Genomic DNA, 20,121 nt, shown 5'->3' with positions numbered 1-20,121 from the left:
ATGCGTTACGTCAACACGTGTTGCTTGACCACTGGGAGATTCAAGGGTTAATTATTACGCCGCTTATGTGAATTGTATTGTACGCGGAGGGAAAAGTAATTTTAGGCAAGAAAAGGGAAAGAAAAGAAAAGGGTACGATCAAATAAGTGGTTCAAAAAGATAGTTTATATTCGAGGTTTTAGTAGAAATTAGTTAAAATTATACGTTCAATACATAACATGCATAATATGTTGATAGAAGACAACATTAAACTTTAAACTAGAAAAATTTACCGAATGTCCAGCTGAACAAATTATAAAGTACAAATTAAATAATAATAATAATAATAATAATAAAAAGACAACATTTCGCGAGTTGATGTAGCTCTTGGGAATCTTAGAGCACAATTTTATAACACGATTCATAGGATTTAAAAACTTTTCAGCGTTTAGATTTCAACAAAATTTGTGTTTCAAATACTCTTTGAAAATTTGCAACGTTTTCACGGATCAGAGTTCGAATTTTTATATGTACATCCAGAATGCAAAGATAGAGTCGTAAAAGAAATGTCATTAGGTTATCGAAGATTTCGATCTTTATCGGATTCGTTAATTGTATTTCTAATTTGTAGTAATATGTTTCAAATTTTAATCGCTAGAACTTCCACAATCAAGTGATTGGTCTTTATCCCTGCGTAATTCACATTCCAACGCGGCTCTATCGCGTTAACTTGTAATGGAGATAGCGCGGTTGTGTCATCGTGTGCTACATTACAGTATCGGAAGAAGCCTTACAACTTTCGCCATCGATATCGACATACGACTTAGTTAATATAGAACGGCGAACGCGTAAATCCTATACTATACGAGTAACCATATTCTTACATAAAACTGACGATATAATTCCACGAAGCTAAATTAAATTACTAATCAGCTGTGGATTTGAAACGAAATAAATTCGATAGAAATCCGTATTCGACGTCGTTTTCTTCGGTCGATTAACTTACATCTTTCCATTAATTATTAATCAAAACTAATTGTCAAATATACAATAAGAATTTCCACGTTGCTCAAATATTTTGTTTTATTTTTTGGTAGTTTATTATCGAATAAACTCGATACAGAATTGATCCGCATCTTTTACTCACAATCTATCAATTATTATTTTTTTTTTTTTATTATTACTTAATTTGTACTTTACAATTTGTCCAGCTGGACATTCGGTGAATTTTTCTAGCTTAATTGCTAAATAACATGTAGATAGCGGGATACGATCTTCGAGTAATCTATCAATTATAACAGCGAATCTAAAAATCCTGAAGGAAGTTTAGTCGCGTTAGAACGATATTCTCGCGTGGCAGCTATGATTGTAGTTGATCTTTTGATAGAAAACAGACGTTCCGTGTCGCAGCGAAAGAAGCAGTCTGGAGGCTGCCTCCACTTGAAACGCGTCGACGGCGACGCATCCGTGAAAAGTTTCTTCAGCGTAGATTTGCGAGGACGTGTGGCAACATTGAACTGTCCGTAGGGAAGACATACGAGACCCGTGAGACTTTAAGTGGCTAATTAAACAACTTTCCCATGATGCGTAGATCGGATAGGAAACTATCAGAGCGTGGTAAAACTGGATTAATGTTATGATTAATTAGATCCCTGATCTCTCGAAGGATTGACGTGTACCTACGAGGGTACTGTTTTCACTTTGCCATTTGATGTCGGCAATGTATCGATCGTAGAACGCGCTGGATCTTCTTTGACCAGATTTTCTCGTAGAACAGCGATCGAACGTTAATGCAACTGTTTATGTAACCTCGAAGTCGACGTGCTTGGTAACTCGCCTTATAAAAACGTTTATCTCACAAAGAGATTCATCGTCTTACAAACATGTTTTCCTATTGAAAATATTATTTTGGATTGTTATCTCGGATGGATGGGTTATCATCCGTAATGTATTATTATTCTCTATCCGTATTTATAATGACTTTTCATATGGAACACGTAGAAAATTGTTGAAGGTTGTTAATGATGAAAGATAAATTTATCAAAGATATTGAGCGCTCGTTATTTGCTTTAATGTAGCGCGATGTTCACTTTCTTGAAACATAAGAGAAACAGCGACGAAAGAGAAGGACACAGCCAACAAGTAATTTCCTTGTCGAAGCAAGATACTGTTGGCCGTTTTAAAACCATTAATTTACAGACTTCCAATTAATTAAGCATTTCATAGTCGAGTAATTACGTTTAATCGGTATTAATCTCAAACTGCTAAACTAGTTTTTTAAATATTCCGAGTATATTTACTCGGCCCTCGTCCATTCCATTTTTCTTTTAACTCATTCAACAGTTTGTATAAAATAAATAAATAAAAATAAATATATATATATATACTTTATTCGTATACAGAGTATAACAAATTTCTGTTTCTTTAGTTGTATTCATGAAAATCTAAATTTGCATAAACATCCGCAATCTACTTATAATCTAATATTACGATTCATCGTCCTTTCTCTAAATCGATTACATCCGATCACTTAAATCCATCTCACGTTTCCTATCCACCATACAATTTCCTTTTCCCATCAACTCAAAGTTTTACCATCGTTTCCTTTCTCCTTCAGCCCGTTAACGTTCTTACGCAAGCGACGCAAGTTCAGCAAGCAGAAACAAGCGGAGTGCCATTGTCCAAGATGACGATGCAGTGGTCGCTTCCGGTTGACCAATTTCGTTGTGGGCTTGAAGGCCAGAGATCGTAGAGAACGCAGCCTCCCGTCACGTGGATTACGTAAGGCAATTCGCTTTCCACCGAATGCGGGACGCCTAGAAACCGGAGAAATGCAGCGCGTGCTCGAACGAGCCTCTGCATTATAACCGGCGCTCCGTTGCCGGCAGACTATTTTGAAGCTGTGATTTTTAGAAATATGGGTCAGCCGCGTGCTTCCTGTCCCCACTTGGCGCACGCCGTGTACACGCACAATTTCGTTCTCTCGTTTTGTTTCAAACTCTCGCTCGTTTCGCTTCGATTTTCTCCTATTTTCGTTCCCCTCGTTCTTCCACTTAGCGAGAACGCAGGTCTGAAAATTTATCGTCAAGGCGATTCTTATTTGTTTTCCGCCTTCGGAGTTCCGTTTTTATCGCAATCGGTTTCCCTTGTATATTTTCTTTTTCTTATCGATATCGGTCTTACGAATTTCACTGTTTATTAACCTATTCATTAACTATTAATTTATTAACTATTTCATTATAGAAAAACGTTCATGAAACTCGAAAATGACAAGCTTAAGCCTACACGATACCAAATTCTTTTGGTGAATAATTTTCACGATACCAATTTCTATTCTTCTGAATAAATTTAAAGTAACAAAAGCTCGTCTTAAAGTAACAATAAAAAAACCTCATACTATCGATTAGAAACTCAAGTTAATCAGCATCATTCAATTATTCGTTTAAAGAAGCAACATGAAAACAAATCGATTCACGCACAAACGAACGCTCGTCGCCAACTTATTTTGTCATTAGTATAAAATCACTTTCTTCCTTTTACGCTAGTCATTCCAAGACATCCTGTACATTAGAGATCGAGAAGAAAATCTCATTTCAGTCTGATCAATCGTCTCTGAGCTACAGAAAAACCAAAGTGCCACTGAACGTTAATTAGTAGCGTTTAAACGATGGTTCGACGAGACATCGTTGAAAAGAACGCGTTACAGTCGCCGCGGAAGCGGACAACAACTTTTCCAGCGACAACGATCACAAATATGGTGGTCTAGGTAGCTCGACTATTTTTAAAGCGACATGTAGCTTTCGCCTATGGCTTCTCAACTGGCTGCACATTATTTTTCTCTTTCTCGTCTCCTTGTTTTCGGCTTATCCTCTATTACTTTCTTCTCTGCACCCTCCATTTTCCCCCCTTCAACCGTCCTACCTTTTTTCTTCTCTCGCTGCTACGCGTCTGTTTCTATTCCCCCGCATTTCCCGTAATATCTTTCCGTTCGTATCCTCGCGCTGTTATTTCTTCTAGGCTGGCAACATGCCGTGGAAACAGATGGATCTTAATCTTGCAAAGCGGCGATGTCTCGAAGAAAGAATCTACGGCATAGAAAAGAAAGGCTTCATTTCAGTTAGGATTATTTACCTTTCAGGATTTATCGTCTGACGATTTGGTGGTTGAAATCGAGCGACAGCGTCGAGACGCGATTCGATGCAAGATTTTCCGTGACGTTTCTCGAGTGCAGCGATTGATTCGTTTATATAGAGAAAAAAAATAATAACACCTGTGTTCATAAATTTTTTGTTTATAAATGTTTATCGATGACCAGTGTTCAGTTATGTACGTAATTATCGTTCGAGAATATTTTTTACGAATTGAATGAAACTTGACTCGGACCATTTAATTGTGTATTTTATTTCAAACCTCAAATATATCGATACACTCAATTAGACTCTGTCTCTGTCTTATTTTTTAACATATAACTGTATATGTCTGTTTTTTTCATATTTCTGTACACATTAAAATATTATATCTCCTTTGATCTACGACAAAATTACAGTTAAAATTAGCATAATTACTTTAAACGTCCCAACGTTTAAATCCCCCTTTTTTCAACTTTAATTTCATCTTCGCTTATTTGATCGTTAAAAACCGAATAGATAGGTGAACAAGGAAATAGAAGATATTTCACGCAGCAAAACTTTAATCCTACTTGATGATTTACGCAGATATTTCCACTTAATCAAACGTCCAGAACGATTTAATGAAGTGGTATCCATGGTCATTATTAGTCCCGGTATTTCTAATATAATTAAATTATATCTATAATTCACGAGCTTATGGCGTTTCTATTTTCGAGACAACACGATGATGTAACCGGTGATTTAATACGCCGTGTGTCCAGCGAAACGGGACCACCTGATGCCAGATGAAGAGATTATCATGTTGCATAGACGGACACGGAGTGCGTGGACCAAATGATCCGCAGATAAATTTAGCAGATTAGCCGCATTAGCCCGGATTGTTGAACCGTAAGGCGCCCATTCGTTCGTTGAACTCATTCCTTGGATGCTACCAAGAAGCTGGATGATGAGAAAAATCCAGATTCTTCGCTTTAGTAACCCAATAAGGGTTAACGAGACATCGGATACACAATTTTCTCATTTTTCCACTCGATTTATATTGTTGAGATATCTACATTTTCGCAAAAAGATTGCCGATCTTCCAGCTGTTACAATTTCTTCGACCATAATCGTGCAATAATCGTACGCACAGAGATGCTATTACACTAGGCGGAGCGAGAAAATTAAGTTGGACATTTTCTAAAAAAAAACTTAGAATATCAGACACTTCTACGTACCTTAATACATTTTTTTACGATTTAAACTCGAGGATCGCATGATTCGCACGAATTTAAAGACCGAAATTCCATTTCTTGAGTCGTAGTCGTTAAAATGCAAATCTGCGTAAATATCCTCAGTCCACTGATCAAATGCAAAATTATGTTCCGCTATCGTGGCCTATATCGCGCAGCAATAAACCGTAGACGAATAGTTTTTCGTAGCGTAGTTAAATTTCTGTGGCCGCAAAGTGGCAGCAGTTTAAAATTAGGCGACGAGTACGGGAGCTGTTCCCGCCCCTGGATCGCGAAACATAAAGGCTGCCTCTTTGCTCCAGGCTACTCTTGCAACGACACGTTATTTTGGAAGCGGCAACTGTTACGAGGAAATTGACCGATGCTTAACTGGTTATCATTTCCGACAGCTGGCAACCTTCTAATTTGACGCCACGTCGTAAGTTGTAATGTGGCTATCGTGACATAACGCTGACACGTTGGCTGCTTGTCATGTATTAAGTCGAATTTTGATGTCCTTATTTGCATACGTGCTACGGTAGATACCCAAGTAATTGAAAAAGAAGTCTACCGTTTATATAGATGAAATTTCGTTCGAATGTTAGAATTGTAATAAATGCGTGACGATACCTGTTAGTAAATTTTTGAAACAGTTTACTACTACTAAAGGTTATAAATATAAGTTTGAAAGCTAGTGATAAGATATATTGTACAATTGGTAGCGTGCATCGTCTCGAGTTGTACAGTGTGGAAATTGTAAAGAATTCCGTGATTAGTAACACTTTATAGCGACAACGATTATCGAATTCATCGATTTAACGATTTCCTTTGTTTATTTGTTTTACAGCTTGATGATACGGCGCTCCAGCTGTATAAAGATGGCGATTACGGCGCTTATTTGGACCTTGAAGCCTCCATCAGCGAGCAACAGGAAGAATTCGAAGGTTTCCAGACCAAGTGAGTCTTCTCGTCATTCGACATCCTTAATAACAAGCATCACGCTTTAATTACTTTAATTACCTACTCCATCCCCTTATAAATGTTCTATAGAATCAGTTAGATAGGGATTTCAATGTAAATTACGATTAAAATTAATACGGATAAGATAGACAAATATTTAGAACATTGTTGTAATTTTATAAGTATACGAAGATTATCGCCTCATATCGTATCATATTTCAAAACAATACAGTAGATGCTAGGACGTAACGTGTTTTATGATTAATCATGAGTAATTAGAGGAACTCTGTCGGAGACAAATATTTTGTCGAGCTTGCAAGATGCATGGAGAACTTGGAGCCCCGTCTCTGGTACCTTTGATCCCGTGGGATTCGATGTGCTTTACCTACCTCGTGTTGGGACAACTGAATTATACAGCAACTGTTCCTAAGATATATGAACAAACTTTGCAGGCATGTTTTTAGTAAGCGTAAGGACGAAAAGATATCGCGTAAATGTAGTAGAGTTAAGGTCTTTTAACGTTGCATATTGAGCTGAATAAACTTTCCCTCCGATATAAACCGAGGAATTCGTATTTAAGGGATCTATTTAAATTGCAAAGTTCCATTGTCTGAAATGATTTGGAATACAATACTCGTAGTTGTGTATCGTTTGAAATAACCAATCTTTCTACTTTCTACATAAAGCACAATCCAAATATGTCAAATGTTTGGACGACCTTTTTATCGGAATAATATAGTTTTCTCTGTATTTGATACTTAAATCAAATACGTTAATTAAATTTTTGTATCGGAGCATCTTTAATTTGAAACGGAAGACGGGCGTACGAGTTCACGAGAAAAGACTTGCAAGACAATGCAATAAGAAAAAGCTCGTTGCCAGGAGCCGTGTTATATGAAATTAAATCAACAGCACTAAGGCAGTATGACGAATCGTGTAGATAGGGAACCGTGAGAGATTGATGACACTGATCTCGAGCTAGGCTATTGACATACTACTGTGAATTGGAAAGAACGCCATTGAAGAAAAAGCGGGTTTCAGTGCTATTTTGACTTGTTTTCGTCGACATATATTTCATTCAGTCGAACTTAATATGTTCTTTACTCTTGTTTGACACATTTCTTCGCCTTTCTCCTTTTCTTTCTTTCTTATGTCAATCATTAACAGTAACGCGATTGTCAGCAAGAAATCTAGATTTCAAGTTCGTAATTACTTGGGAAAAGATAAATCTGATAGAACAACTTGCCAGCGTAATTAATTTGGACTAATTGTTTGCCAAAAGAGACGTTTAATAGTTTGACGAAAGTAATTTTTAGGATTTCGTTTCTTCGATTCCATTAATCATTGATATATATTATTAGATCGCGAACGTTTTTACATTGACGGGAAATTTAAACACATAATAAACAAATATGTCGATTAATATACAAACACAAGTTAACTATGTTCATAAAAAATTACATCAATATCTACAGTCTACATACTGCAGTATATTGTAACTACAAAATTGATTAAAATTCAATTCAAATAATTCAGATGTAGCATAGGTAGAAGAAAAATTAACATAATTTCAATCAAGTCTCTCTATAAAGAAGGATGAAGTTTACTATTCGGACATCTCAAGCCTGTATCTTCCTATTTAACCATGTACAATTAAACTAGTCACGCTCTCCATTTCTTACCAACTCTCTCGTAAAATTAAAACGATAATCTGCCTGGTATTTTCAATTTCCTATATTAATTATTTGTCTCACTGTATATTTCACAATCAGCCGTCATCCGTTGCTTCGATAGTTGACGACGAAGCGTAATTAGGTCGCAGCATGATATTATCCATCTTCGCGTTTCTCCTTTTCGCAGAGAATTAATTCGGAACTTTTTGTTCGTACATCCAGTAGCGGAATACATACCTTTTATTCTTCTTCTTCTTTTTTTATCTTTTCTAAGTGAGATTTCGACGCAGACACACACGAAGGTCGGAAATTGCGCGTAGAAGCGAGTCAGGGAAAACCAGGGAAAACGTAGATAAACATCTAAGATTAATTAAGACCGGCTCGAGAGAAATTAGTCTGTTGGTGTTAATTTCCCATTCTGCCGATACGCGATCTCAGGGACCTTGACTTCACCGATGCTTTAAACACGCTTTCAATAATCGACACAGCTGCCGAATGACGTTCTTAGTTAATTAAGAGCACTTCGAAACACGGGAAACGCGGAATCTCGTTGCTTTCACTTGGCGTTCGAGTTTCTCGGAGCAGATATGACTTGCTGTAATGTTCGTCAAGCAAACGTTCCATTCGAAGTCGATTTCAGGATTGGTTACTAGGCTGAAAAAGACTTACATCGTAGAATCGCTGTGTGCTGATGAAAATGTTCTATGCCGTGTTAATGACGGGTGTGAAATAGTAGGATGTAGTAACGAGGATTTAAATTGAGCTCTTTGTGTTCTTTGTTCCCCTGAAGTTGTTAAGCGTAATTATTTAGACTATTTTTCTTTTTTAATTACGAACAGCGCTGTAATAAGGGGACCCTTGGGTTAGAAAAAGGTAGATGAGAATTGTAGATTTTTGATACGATTGCGAGTCCTAGTGTAGACGAGAACTATAGATTTTGTAAGATAATCTTAAAGCAATTAGTTTTCACTTAAATACAGTCTTTTCTGACTTTTTGTTTTATACGGTATTTCAATGTCGTTGACGAAACAAGAGGAAATCCAGAAAGCTTGTAGTTAAAGACGAATATAACGTTAGATCGAACGTTCAAAGTATCATACTGTATACTGTTGTACGAACAAAATCATCGCAGTATCATTTATCCATTATTCGTGCGATTGAAGTGCATTTTGCAAAAAATAAGTAAACGTCCAGACACTTTTAACCAACGACGTGTCTCCGAGTACTACGCGCGAAGTCCACATCGATTTAAAATCTAACGTCGATCCGTAGCTTCCAAACTAATTGGACTTCGTTATAGCTAGTTTGTCAAAAGGAACATTCTCTCTCGATGTTCTTGGGTATCCATGCGAAATGGAAAACTGTTTACCTCCGCGATAAGAAGTCGGTTCGTTCAACGAAAGCATGCCGCTTTAAAATCCGTATCGGATTCGCGTTAACACCGATATCGAGAGGATCGATACGAGCAGAACAAAATTTCGCGAGGTAGACGATCGGCAAGGCATCGCATTTTCGATTATTCTCGTTGCATAGTCCACGGATTGACGACATTTTCAACGGTTTTCTGGCGAAACCTACGCGCTCGTTCATTCCTATATCACAATGGCTGCTGAAAGACGCGCCAGAGAGAAGAAGAGAGATCTATCGTGTTCATTGTGTGCAACACGCTCTATACTCGCGAGGGATTGACTTCCTCCTTGCGGCGAATCGATATGAATTACTCATTGGATGAAAATTACATCCTACGAGGCCGTGTTCTCGCAGAGAACTTGCGCAACCGTGAATCCTCTTCGACTTACCTCACGATTTTCGTGATTGTACCATCTGAATTTCGCATTTTGCCGGTGTAATAAATTTATAAAGCGATTTGTTTCGTAGTGTTTGTAATATAGAGTTACACCGATATCTAATCTTGCGAAGGTTGTCTTGCGATCGGAATGTACGCCTCAGGCTCTACCCTTCAAACAACTGCTTGTCCTTAAAATGTTTTCTATGGATGATCCCAAATTTAGGGTGCTTTCGGGTTGACATGGGTTCACTGTTTCCTTAATAAGTCTTTCGCAACATCACGTTACTTCGATCATTATCGCGTAACTCGAGACTGAAACTTTTATCTACTCTCCATTTGCACAATTACATCTATTTCTTGAAACGCTGAATTTCTCTGAAACGTGTTGTATCCTCTGTTTGTTGATATTCGACGGCAGCATCGTCGGCTGACACTTTGCGGAACACAGGCCAAACGTTTGATACGCAAACAAAATCATATTTATAGCAAGGACGATCGCAGATGCGGCGAAATTGGGAAAATCCGCGCGCAAAAATCTGGCAAATATTATCGGAATAAACAGTATTCGAGACACAAATTTGCAACGCGTGATAGGAAAGGGGTGAAACTAGAGGGTCAATGGCAGACGATTGACGAAAGACCGACGGAAAGAAAGGTAGGAAGGCGAACTGAGGTTAAGTAAATGTTTGGTCAGTGGTACTCGTTCCAATATTTGAAAGGCCGGAATTTTCACGAACCGCAAAACGACGTCATACGTTTGCCTCCTCGCCACACCTCGCCCCCTTTTTCCCATTCTCTTCCGATACAACGGCACCGAACCGGTCCGATCCTTTTTTTCCCTTTCTCGTCGATGCCTATGCCCATGCCCACGTACACCAGTCGAACCCGGCAACGACACGGTCCATGGCTTGCCCTCGGTCAAATGGAAACGCGTTCCACGGTTTTTCCGGCCGCGACGCCCCGATATTGGCTCCGTGGTTGGAGATTTGTCGACCGGCTGTGATACCGCGTACACCATGCTAGACCGCGCTCGATAACCAACCCTACGACTGATCATCCGCATTTTATTCCGTGTTCAGCCGACCTCGAGAATAACTAGTAGTCAGAGATGGGATCTGAAACTTGCGGATCACCTGGAATCTCTGTACGTTTCCGCTCTTAAGTATTAGGATACTTTCTGGCTTGATATGCAACGCGATAAATAGACTGCGAATGATAATATAAAAGGAAATACATGAAATATCGAAAGTAAAGCACAAGTTAGAATATTTAGTAGATGAAACGAATCTTTATTTAAGTTTGGTTCTTTTCTTTTTTGTATCGTATCGATAAACGTGCAAAGAATCGTTGGTTCTTGGTGATTGAATCTGAAATATTTTCAATCGCGTCGAGTCTGTATTGTACAATATGCGAGGAAAAATTCGAACCACTTGGAACACGATTCGAAGCTTATAACTGTTTGGAATTTGACGATCTGATGCGACGATCCGTTGTACGTCCGATTTTTACGTGTTTTCCAACGAAATGGCATACTCGTGAAAAGATCGTGCAGGAATGCGGGTTTTCTGGGTGGGGTGTCGTGATTTGTATTGTGTTTAGCGAAGAATGGGGTGGGTTTGGCAAAGGAATGTGGTGGAGTTTCGATGGAGCTTTCGATAGCGATGTTTAAATTGTGGTTTGTTGGAGCTAGGAGCGCAGATTTTATTGCGGTTTTATCTGTGAGATATTTTCCAAACCTTTTATCGTTTTGTTTCATTTTCATGGTTATTTTATTGGGTTTTGTTCATAGTGGTTTTATCGTAAGAATCGTTGTGAAAAGTGGCAGAGTTCGCCAGATCGATGACTTCCATTAATGTCGCTTTTGTGTTACGTTAATACTTTATTTTGTCTACGTTTGAAACAAGTTTCATATTCTAAGATAAACAATTGCTTTGAAGCATCAATGAAATTTAGAGGATATAAGACACAGATTTTATTACGCAACGATTCGTTTTTAAATGTAGTAAATCGTTCTGTGTATATTATTTATTAAGTTTATACGCGGAAAACCGTTATAAATCTTGGCAGCTGTCATATTTCTGATGCAAAGTAGTGCTAAGAAACATCACAGTTTTACTACTAATATACAACATATTACTGTGTCATTTGGCACGAAGTAGACAGAGTTTATTGCACGTAAAATTAGCAAATAATTTATATGAAGATAATACAGTTTCTATTGAAGTAGTTTATACGTTGTCAATATTTTTCGACTATTATCACAAGGTATTCACCTGACCTCCCTTAACGTTCGTTGATCAAATCAAAGTATTAGGTTGTCCGGAAAGTGTCTTTCTTTTACAGACACGTCCTTTACAACGACGCATCTTTATACAAACATGAAACATAATCTGTCGAACGTTGTGATCTTTATTTTGATAGAACAAAATGGATCATACGTAATTCGATAAAATAATATAAAATGGAAAATGTTGTGCATCCATTATTTCCTTATAAAACGAAAGAAACTTTTCGGACGACCTAATACAATGCAGTTGCATGCCATTCTCTGTGTAGATTCTAAATATTTCGAATCGAAGGTTTAATTTTACACGGTGACGCTTACGTACTGATTGCGATTCGTCAACGTTGCGTCAGTAATGAAACTCATCTTATAACGAGATAAATCCATCAACAGAATTACGAAGTCTATTTATTCAAAGTTTCAACTAAATCGTAATCTCAACCACAGGAAGATCTTGGACTTCTCTCGTCAGTAGCGATCGTGTAACACAAAATTGCAGGGTCGTGCCCACACACCGCGTCACCCAGTTCCCATGAATCGTTCGTTGCAACACGATTAGCCACCCACGCCGATCCATTCTCTCCTCTGATTTTCCCCGTGAGGCTTTCAGTGAAAATTACGAAAATCGAGAGTTAGTAACGTAGAAAATCCGTGATCTATTCGACGAAGAGGAGAAGATGGCGTGTCTCGCGTAGGTAACCGATCATTTGTCTTCTCGTCGTAACGTTTCGCACCGGACCGCCTACGTTTCAACTCTGCTCGCGATATTCGTCTACTCTCTGACCACCGTGTTTCACGAAAATTAATTCCGCCGAGCGTTGGCTGGTGTTCCGCGCGTATAAAGAGCCGTAACAAATTGCCAGTCATTCACCGTGGCTGAATCCGAAGTTTCTCTGACTCCAGGCTCCCAAGCTGGTACCGGAAGTTGGACGTTTAGGCAGAAACAGCAGTGGACACAGTCCGCGCTTTGACAATTTCGAGTTTTTGGGGTTGATGTGGATGACGAAACGAGTTGGGATTAAAAACTTTGATCGTGAATCTTTTTATTGTGCGTGAGTCAGAATTCGTATAGGTGACAAGCAATGGAGAACTGAGAATAGTTTTATGTTAGTCTTTGGGACGAGGCGTTGGACGGTTCCTTGGATTAGGTTTCATATTTTTATAATTTTTCAATAAAATCGAAGAGCTTTTTACACGTATACTCTCGACTCTAATATCACGCGTATCAGTTTGTCGTTGATTTTTCAAGCTTTCAAGCAATTATTGAGATTTACTTTCAATTCATAGTAATAAACAGCGATTATAAAACACGCGTGTCCATGCGAGGCACACGAAGACGTAGGTTTGGAACGCCGAAGAGGCGCAACCTATCGTTAGTAGTGGAAGGTCCCGGGAGCCCATCACGAGTTCCAAACAGTTTTCTCCCGTGTCACGTCTGTGCACAGCGCATGGGAATAGGTTGCCGCGAATTTCTGGAACACGCAAGCAACGGAAAATTATGGCGATCAATCTCGCGTGTATTAAGAAGACGCGGAGGGCGACTAGATCCGACGTAGAAAGCGGAAAACTCGGGTCATGATGGGTTAATTAATTACATTTGTCTCGTCGTGCAATCTAGACACGGCGAATTTCAGCCTCTGCCTTCTGTCGCCTAAGATCGTTAACTCATTAACAGATTAACGAACATCGTTGAAGTTCCGAGGCAAGAAATTCACAAGTTAGGCTACTAAAATAGGGCAAGAAGACGGTCTGATCGTGTTACCACTTCGAGCAAGACTAATGCTCGTTGACGGTGAAAACGCGCTTTGTTCTATTCGGAACGCACAAAAGAACGAACAGTGTCTTCGTCGGTGAAGCTTGTAGCAAAGATGTGTTCCTAAGGAAAGGCTATTTCCGAGGTGGAACCTTAAAACTTAAGAGAGTAATAAACAGCATGCTCTTTAGGACGTTAGTTTTGTTTGTTCTGTACTCAGACTGTAACCAATCCATTTTTTAAACCATTTCATACCCAACAATTTCTCCTTCGAGATTTGTTACCATTAAAAATCATATCAATCGCAATCAACGATACGTGATAGGCATTTAACGAACGAATAAAATTTATCAGTGAACCACTCCCATTGGTAGAATGAATAATCTTAACGTTCACGAATAAAAAAGGAAAAAATTGTTCAAAATACAAAACAGCTGGAAGCTAGAGAAATCCTCAGCTCCTGCATTCGTTGGACCAAACTCAGTCTCTACGGTCCCTTCGTTAATAAAGCTCGTGTCATTGTCCTATCTCTTTCTGTTACGTGTTGCGTAACCCGTTTGAATGCACGTAGGTACACTGGCCACGTATAATTATAATGGAAGCTATATATCCGCGGGTTGTGGAAGGGTCGAGAGGGAGAGCAGGGTAGGAGAAGAGCGCGGATAGTGGGTACTCTCCCAGGGGTTCAATAACCAAGCACAATAAGTCGCTAAACGTTCGGCGTAGACGGTACGATGAGTAATCAGCTTCCTACGTATCGGCCCCGGGGATCGTTAAGGTGTGTACAGTGTACACACGTCCTCGAACCGAGATACCTTATATATTATCGGCAAGGGACACGAAGAAAGGAGAAAGGTACATCAGGCGGGAACGATTGTGCGCATCTATGGATTGTTGTTGCGTTTCGCGTGGTCGAGGTATTCATAGGCGGATGTAGTTACTTGGAAATGGAATTTTTGGCAGCTAGAGGATAGGATAATTATTACGAGTATTACTAATGTCGGTTTCGAGAAGTCGAGAATTTGTCCGAAGAACGTTATTGACAGCTTTGTCACTTAAAAGCTACTTTTGGTAAGAAGTTTACTTTATGATAAGTTTACTTTAAGTTTAACTTCGGATAATGAAGTTGTAAATCGAAACATGAAATGGGGTTGCGTCTATCGATCTAGCCACGACTAGAGTAAGTATTAGTGTAGTATCGTAAATATAAAAATTAGTTTATTAATAATAAATGGATTTAACAGAAAACAATGGTTATTTAACACGAACTAATCGTAACAACGCATTATAATTAATTAACAACTCTCGTCAACACAGATTCAACTCTCTCAACAACGCTAACAACGCTATCTCGACAACGCAATCCGCACTCTCTGGCTTCTCAACTCATTACTCCCGTTAATTCGTTTATGTCCCTTAGCAACCCCTTGTCTTTTGTCTTAGCCTCATATCTTTTGTTTAAGCCCCATCATGCACATGCTCGGCAACCGTTTATAATTCGCACGACACACCCCCTCCCAGGCCCCTCGTCCATGATACTACATTAGCTCGAAGGGGTCGTAAAACAGAAGCATATTAAATTTCAGATTGCAAACGACATTCACGAATCGATATTTAAAACTTAATATTCTTTTCCTGCTTTTCTTTAACGTGGTTCCTAACAGTTGGACATCGAATAAGATCCAGGGCTTGGGAATCCCGTGTTAATATCGAATATATTGGAAAAATGACATCTCGTATGTATCCACTTGATATGTATTATTCGTCGACTTGGTGCCAACAGATGTTCACATCTTCGAGTCTGCACAACATTCTCGAACGAGAAAAGGACTTTGAAATACGAGTAGAATACATTCTGCACATTCGAAATATTTTTCATCACGAATCCAAGATCCTCACAAGGTGGAATTGATAAGTTGCCAACGAAATGGCAAAATGTCATAGAAAATAATGGCGTACGTTTCCTAGGTTGTGATATTTCATAGACGTAAAGGATATACAGGGTATATGTATACTTATGCAAATCTAAGTATATGGCAGTGAAGTCGAAAATTATTTATGATCTCACTTTATGCGTATACCGTGTATTATGCGCAAGGATTTGTAATAAAAAAAGATTATTCTACGATATTTTGTGTATCGTAAAGTAACGGAAAGAATTGCTAATTTACGCCATTTAGTCTGTGCTGGAAATAATGGTTTAAACGTACGACGAAAGAAGACGCTGGAAAAAAAAACGGGCTTTGTATGCTCACGGATTACATGGTGATTTCATAGGATTCAAAGAAACGTATATTATATAACATACTTGTTTGCGGTTAAAGGAAGACGAGTTTAATCTTTTTGTAACACGATGACTTCATCATTTGAGATCACGAAGCAAAGTAAAATGTCACGGTTGGAATTAGCACATCAAAGGAATCAAAACAACCTTTTCCCCTAAGCAAAAATCGTTCAAAACAATAATTTGAATATGTTGCTCGAAAAATTATAAACTGTTTTATCAGAAGCCTACAGTATCATCGTAAAAAAGGAAGTAAAATGCTGTTATCCCGGCAAAAAATAAAAATAAGTCTTCGAATATTTTGTATTTAAGAGTCACTCTGGATCATGAAACTGTAAGTGCCTGTTTTCTATTAAGAAATCTTCATTTCTTGCATACATCGTTTACCATTTGAACTGCTCATTTTGTTTCGGACCTAACGGGAATGTTTCGAATTATTCCCCAAGCAAATTACCATCGTGATTTTCTCGGTTTTTATCCTTTTCGGCGGACGGAAAGAATTCACGGACAAGTCGCGGTTGTTATGGAAATTTTTAAATGGCACGACCACGAGGATATTATTATTTGCGCCGGTACCTAACGAACCGTCTCGAAAAACCTCTAGCTCCGAACAAGGGGCTCGTTTCGTCATTTGCATTGGCATTTTTGTCGCATGTTGGCCGAGGAAACAGTTTTGCATGATAACGGCCGTCCCTTCGGTAGGACACGGTTACCATGATAATCTATAGGAATCGCGTTGTAAAGCAACGTCAATAAATCGGCTCATTAACGTGTATCGTCGTTGTAGAACGTAAACTCGAGCCGCGTTGTCACGCTAATGTTATTAGCGAGTGTTAACCGAAGGACGTTTCCAACGATTCACGGTTATAATGAATGAATGGCCACGAATTTACGCGCTTCCTCCATTAGCCACTTTGAATCCCCGGCTCGTGGCCGTGTCACTCTAGTTGTAAAATCTCTAACAAGAGAAACACGCGAGACGCGTTAGATGTTGATTCGAATAAGCCTTTTGTGAGAAACGGTAAATGGATTTTACACTAACTTAAGGTTGACAAGTTAGTATAGTAGGCGGGTAAGTATACACTGCATTCTTTGAAAAGAATGCATTGGTGGTTTAAAATTGATTTTCAATTTGATTAAAATGCGGGATTTTTGTACAAAAATTTTTATTAGTCTTATATATAGTATTATATAGTACATTTTATTATATTATGCTATATACACATTATATTATTATACATTATATTATAGTATTATATAGTACACTGATTTTTATGCGACTTTGTACGTATCTTTGCGAATGTAATCAATGAAATTTAATATATATATGAGAGACCATTTCACCTACTAAATATTATGATTAGCACTTTACTTTGAATATTTTAGGTGCAGTAGCTACAGAAGGTTATTTCTCAATGAAGCGTTTTTTAAATCACGTTCTACATTTTATTTTCTATAATAACAAACTTTCGTAGTTATTTGAAAGTACTGGTAAGTAATACGAAATCTACTATATTTAGATTCAATTAATTAGTACGTGAATGTTATAACATATACAACGCTTATCTTATTCGCGAAGCAATTTTTATCGTACAATATATTACAATTGTTAAATCGGCGCAAGACATACCAATACGAGTTCGAATACCTGTTACGAATTTTAAACAAAGTCGTAAAATCATACACGTAATATACTTTTTGTTCCACCGATGGCAACATCTCGCTTTCTCTTCTAACAAGCAATGCGCGTAATATTTTCTCGTCAACTCGCTCGATATTTATTTCATCCAACATCGTATCTGTAGAGAAACGATTTCACGCTGTTGCGTTTACCTAATCGCGTTCCTTCTAACATTCCCCTATTCTGTATCATCCGGCGAGAAAAAGACAAGCAAAAGAAAAACACGGTCCATAGAAATACATACTTTTAAAGGCGTAGCGATTTGCAAATTGTATTCGTAGACGTTTATAGAGAGCGTGGCTCATTACGATAAACACTATGATCGAGCCAGGCAAAAATTCTGATTTCCGCCTTTCGTGAATACTCTACTTTCTTCGACGGTCACTCGGCATATAACGCGCCATTGGAAAGGGAGCATTCGACTATTGTTCGAACTATGGTTCATTAGTCGGATGGTTTACAGTGATGTACTTATAGCGTGTTTCGCGGAAGTGGAACGAACCTAAGTGGACGATGGCGAATTTTAACGATCGGATCGAATCCTACGATAAGAAGACTGATGGACGAACTATGAATTGGTTAGTTACTACGTTTTGTACGGTTTACGTCAAATAGGTATAACTGGTTACGAATCGACAATTCTTGGACAGCTTAGGATTGGTAACAGAAACGTTTATATTGCAAAAAAGATGTTCATTTTTTTAAAAGTAGAAAGTGTAGCCAAAATAATGGAGTAATTAGATATAGATGGACTTTTTACTTGATTTTATTGATCGAGAAATTTTTGGTAGGGAATATTTTGGAAATTATTATGGAAATTATTATTAAAATATTAAATCAGAAAATGAAAGATTCAGAAACATTTGGATTAACGCTATATGTACATACGTTTCGTCGAGAAAAATTACGGTCCCCGAGCGTTGACTGAGCCGATTATTTCTCAGTTTATATACGATCAGGTTCGCGCCTGTTCTTTCGCTTCTGTTCGTTTCTTTGTCCAGCGATTGGGGAAACGGGGTTTTACAAATTGAGTCCATAAGCGATGGCAAACGGTCTGGAAACGTGAGTAACGATCGGATAGGTGCGACAAGAACCGGGTAATAGAAACGTCGACAGTCAAATGCCACTGTAGTAATTGTCTTCGTTGGAAGAAAAATGTTTCGAGTATTTGAACCGCTTAATTACTCGTCGTATTGTGTACGTATTTACGGGCAATAAATATGGTTTCTAAACACGTTCGTTACTTCCCACTGCGAATGCTATTAAAAATTTTATTAATTTTAAACTCAGCTTAAAAGTGAACAAAAACCTATATATAAAGTTATATATAAGCCGTATATGATACACCTTTAATTTGTGTTTTTGTATACGACAATTTTTATGTACAATGAATATTTTTTCATCGTACTTACGATTAAAGTTTTCACGAAATGATTTGATATTCAGAATTTGAATTAATCTCAAATTTTCGAAAATTCGGTAATATGAAAAATTTGAAATTCGAGTATGTGAGTAAGTAAAACTTAGTTTACGATGCTTTATTGCAAAATCAACTTTTATCGAATCTCTTAAATACCTTCACTGTCTCGATTCGTTCGAATACTTCGCGGCTAATTCAAAATCGATTCGATTACTGTCTTTGTGAGATATCTAACTCTGGATGGCGACTTGAAGCGCACCGATACACAATAGAGTTAAACGAATTCAGGTAAATAGACTGATCGGAAGGAGATCAGAGTACATGAGAACAGATCGATCTCTCGAGGATCGTTCGGACAAATAACTACCCAAACTATCAGAACTGTCAGTCTAACTGAAGGTTTCATCACTTCTCTGTACAGAATCCGATTATTGGATTTGAGTCGCGGCATAATCGTGTTACAGACGCTAATCAAGCGATATCTACGATTGATGTCGATCCCACCACGCTTACGGAAAGCAACTGTATTTTATTTGAGAAGCGAAAGAAATTTCTTTTACACATTTATCATAGTTAAGTAAACTAATATTCATCCTGAATGGGACACTTTGTGTTATTTAACTCTGATGTGGTCTTTAAATTCTTATATCTAATTAATCATCTTTTTGTTTCACGAGTTAAGACAGGAAGTCATGTATATCGCGATAACAGTCATTTCATATTTTCCACAAATTTAAGAAATACGTTAACAATCGTTTAAGAAAGCACAGGGAGAAAATCAAACGTTTATAACCCATAAAAAAATTATTTATAAATTCTTGCACTAATTATAAATGGATTAAGCTGAATTGAAAATTATGCTACGTACATTAAGATTGTTCACATTGAATCCCGCAGTCGATGAATAAAATGAACGAGTGAATTTTTCTATCGTTGTCCAGCAATTCGATCAGCAAA

General features: G+C 37.9%; 1 protein-coding gene across 3 annotated transcripts in view; it reads left to right on the top strand.

The window, feature by feature from the left end:
• Nucleotides 1–20,121, top strand: part of LOC117233347 (FH1/FH2 domain-containing protein 3) — a 242,306-nt gene that overhangs the window by 64,394 nt on the left and 157,791 nt on the right. For all 3 annotated transcript variants that reach the window (XM_033493550.1, XM_033493552.1, XM_033493553.1), the window contains exon 2: nt 6,168–6,277. In XM_033493550.1, the coding sequence (XP_033349441.1) occupies nt 6,168–6,277 (110 nt within the window). The remainder of the gene's footprint in view (nt 1–6,167; nt 6,278–20,121) is intronic.

Source organism: Bombus vosnesenskii, unplaced genomic scaffold, assembly GCF_011952255.1.
Source record: "Bombus vosnesenskii isolate JDL3184/JDL3185 unplaced genomic scaffold, Bvos_JDL3184-5_v1.1 scf7180000013295, whole genome shotgun sequence".
Lineage (NCBI taxonomy): Eukaryota > Metazoa > Arthropoda > Insecta > Hymenoptera > Apidae > Bombus > Bombus vosnesenskii.
This window is presented reverse-complemented; position numbering and strand designations above follow the sequence as displayed.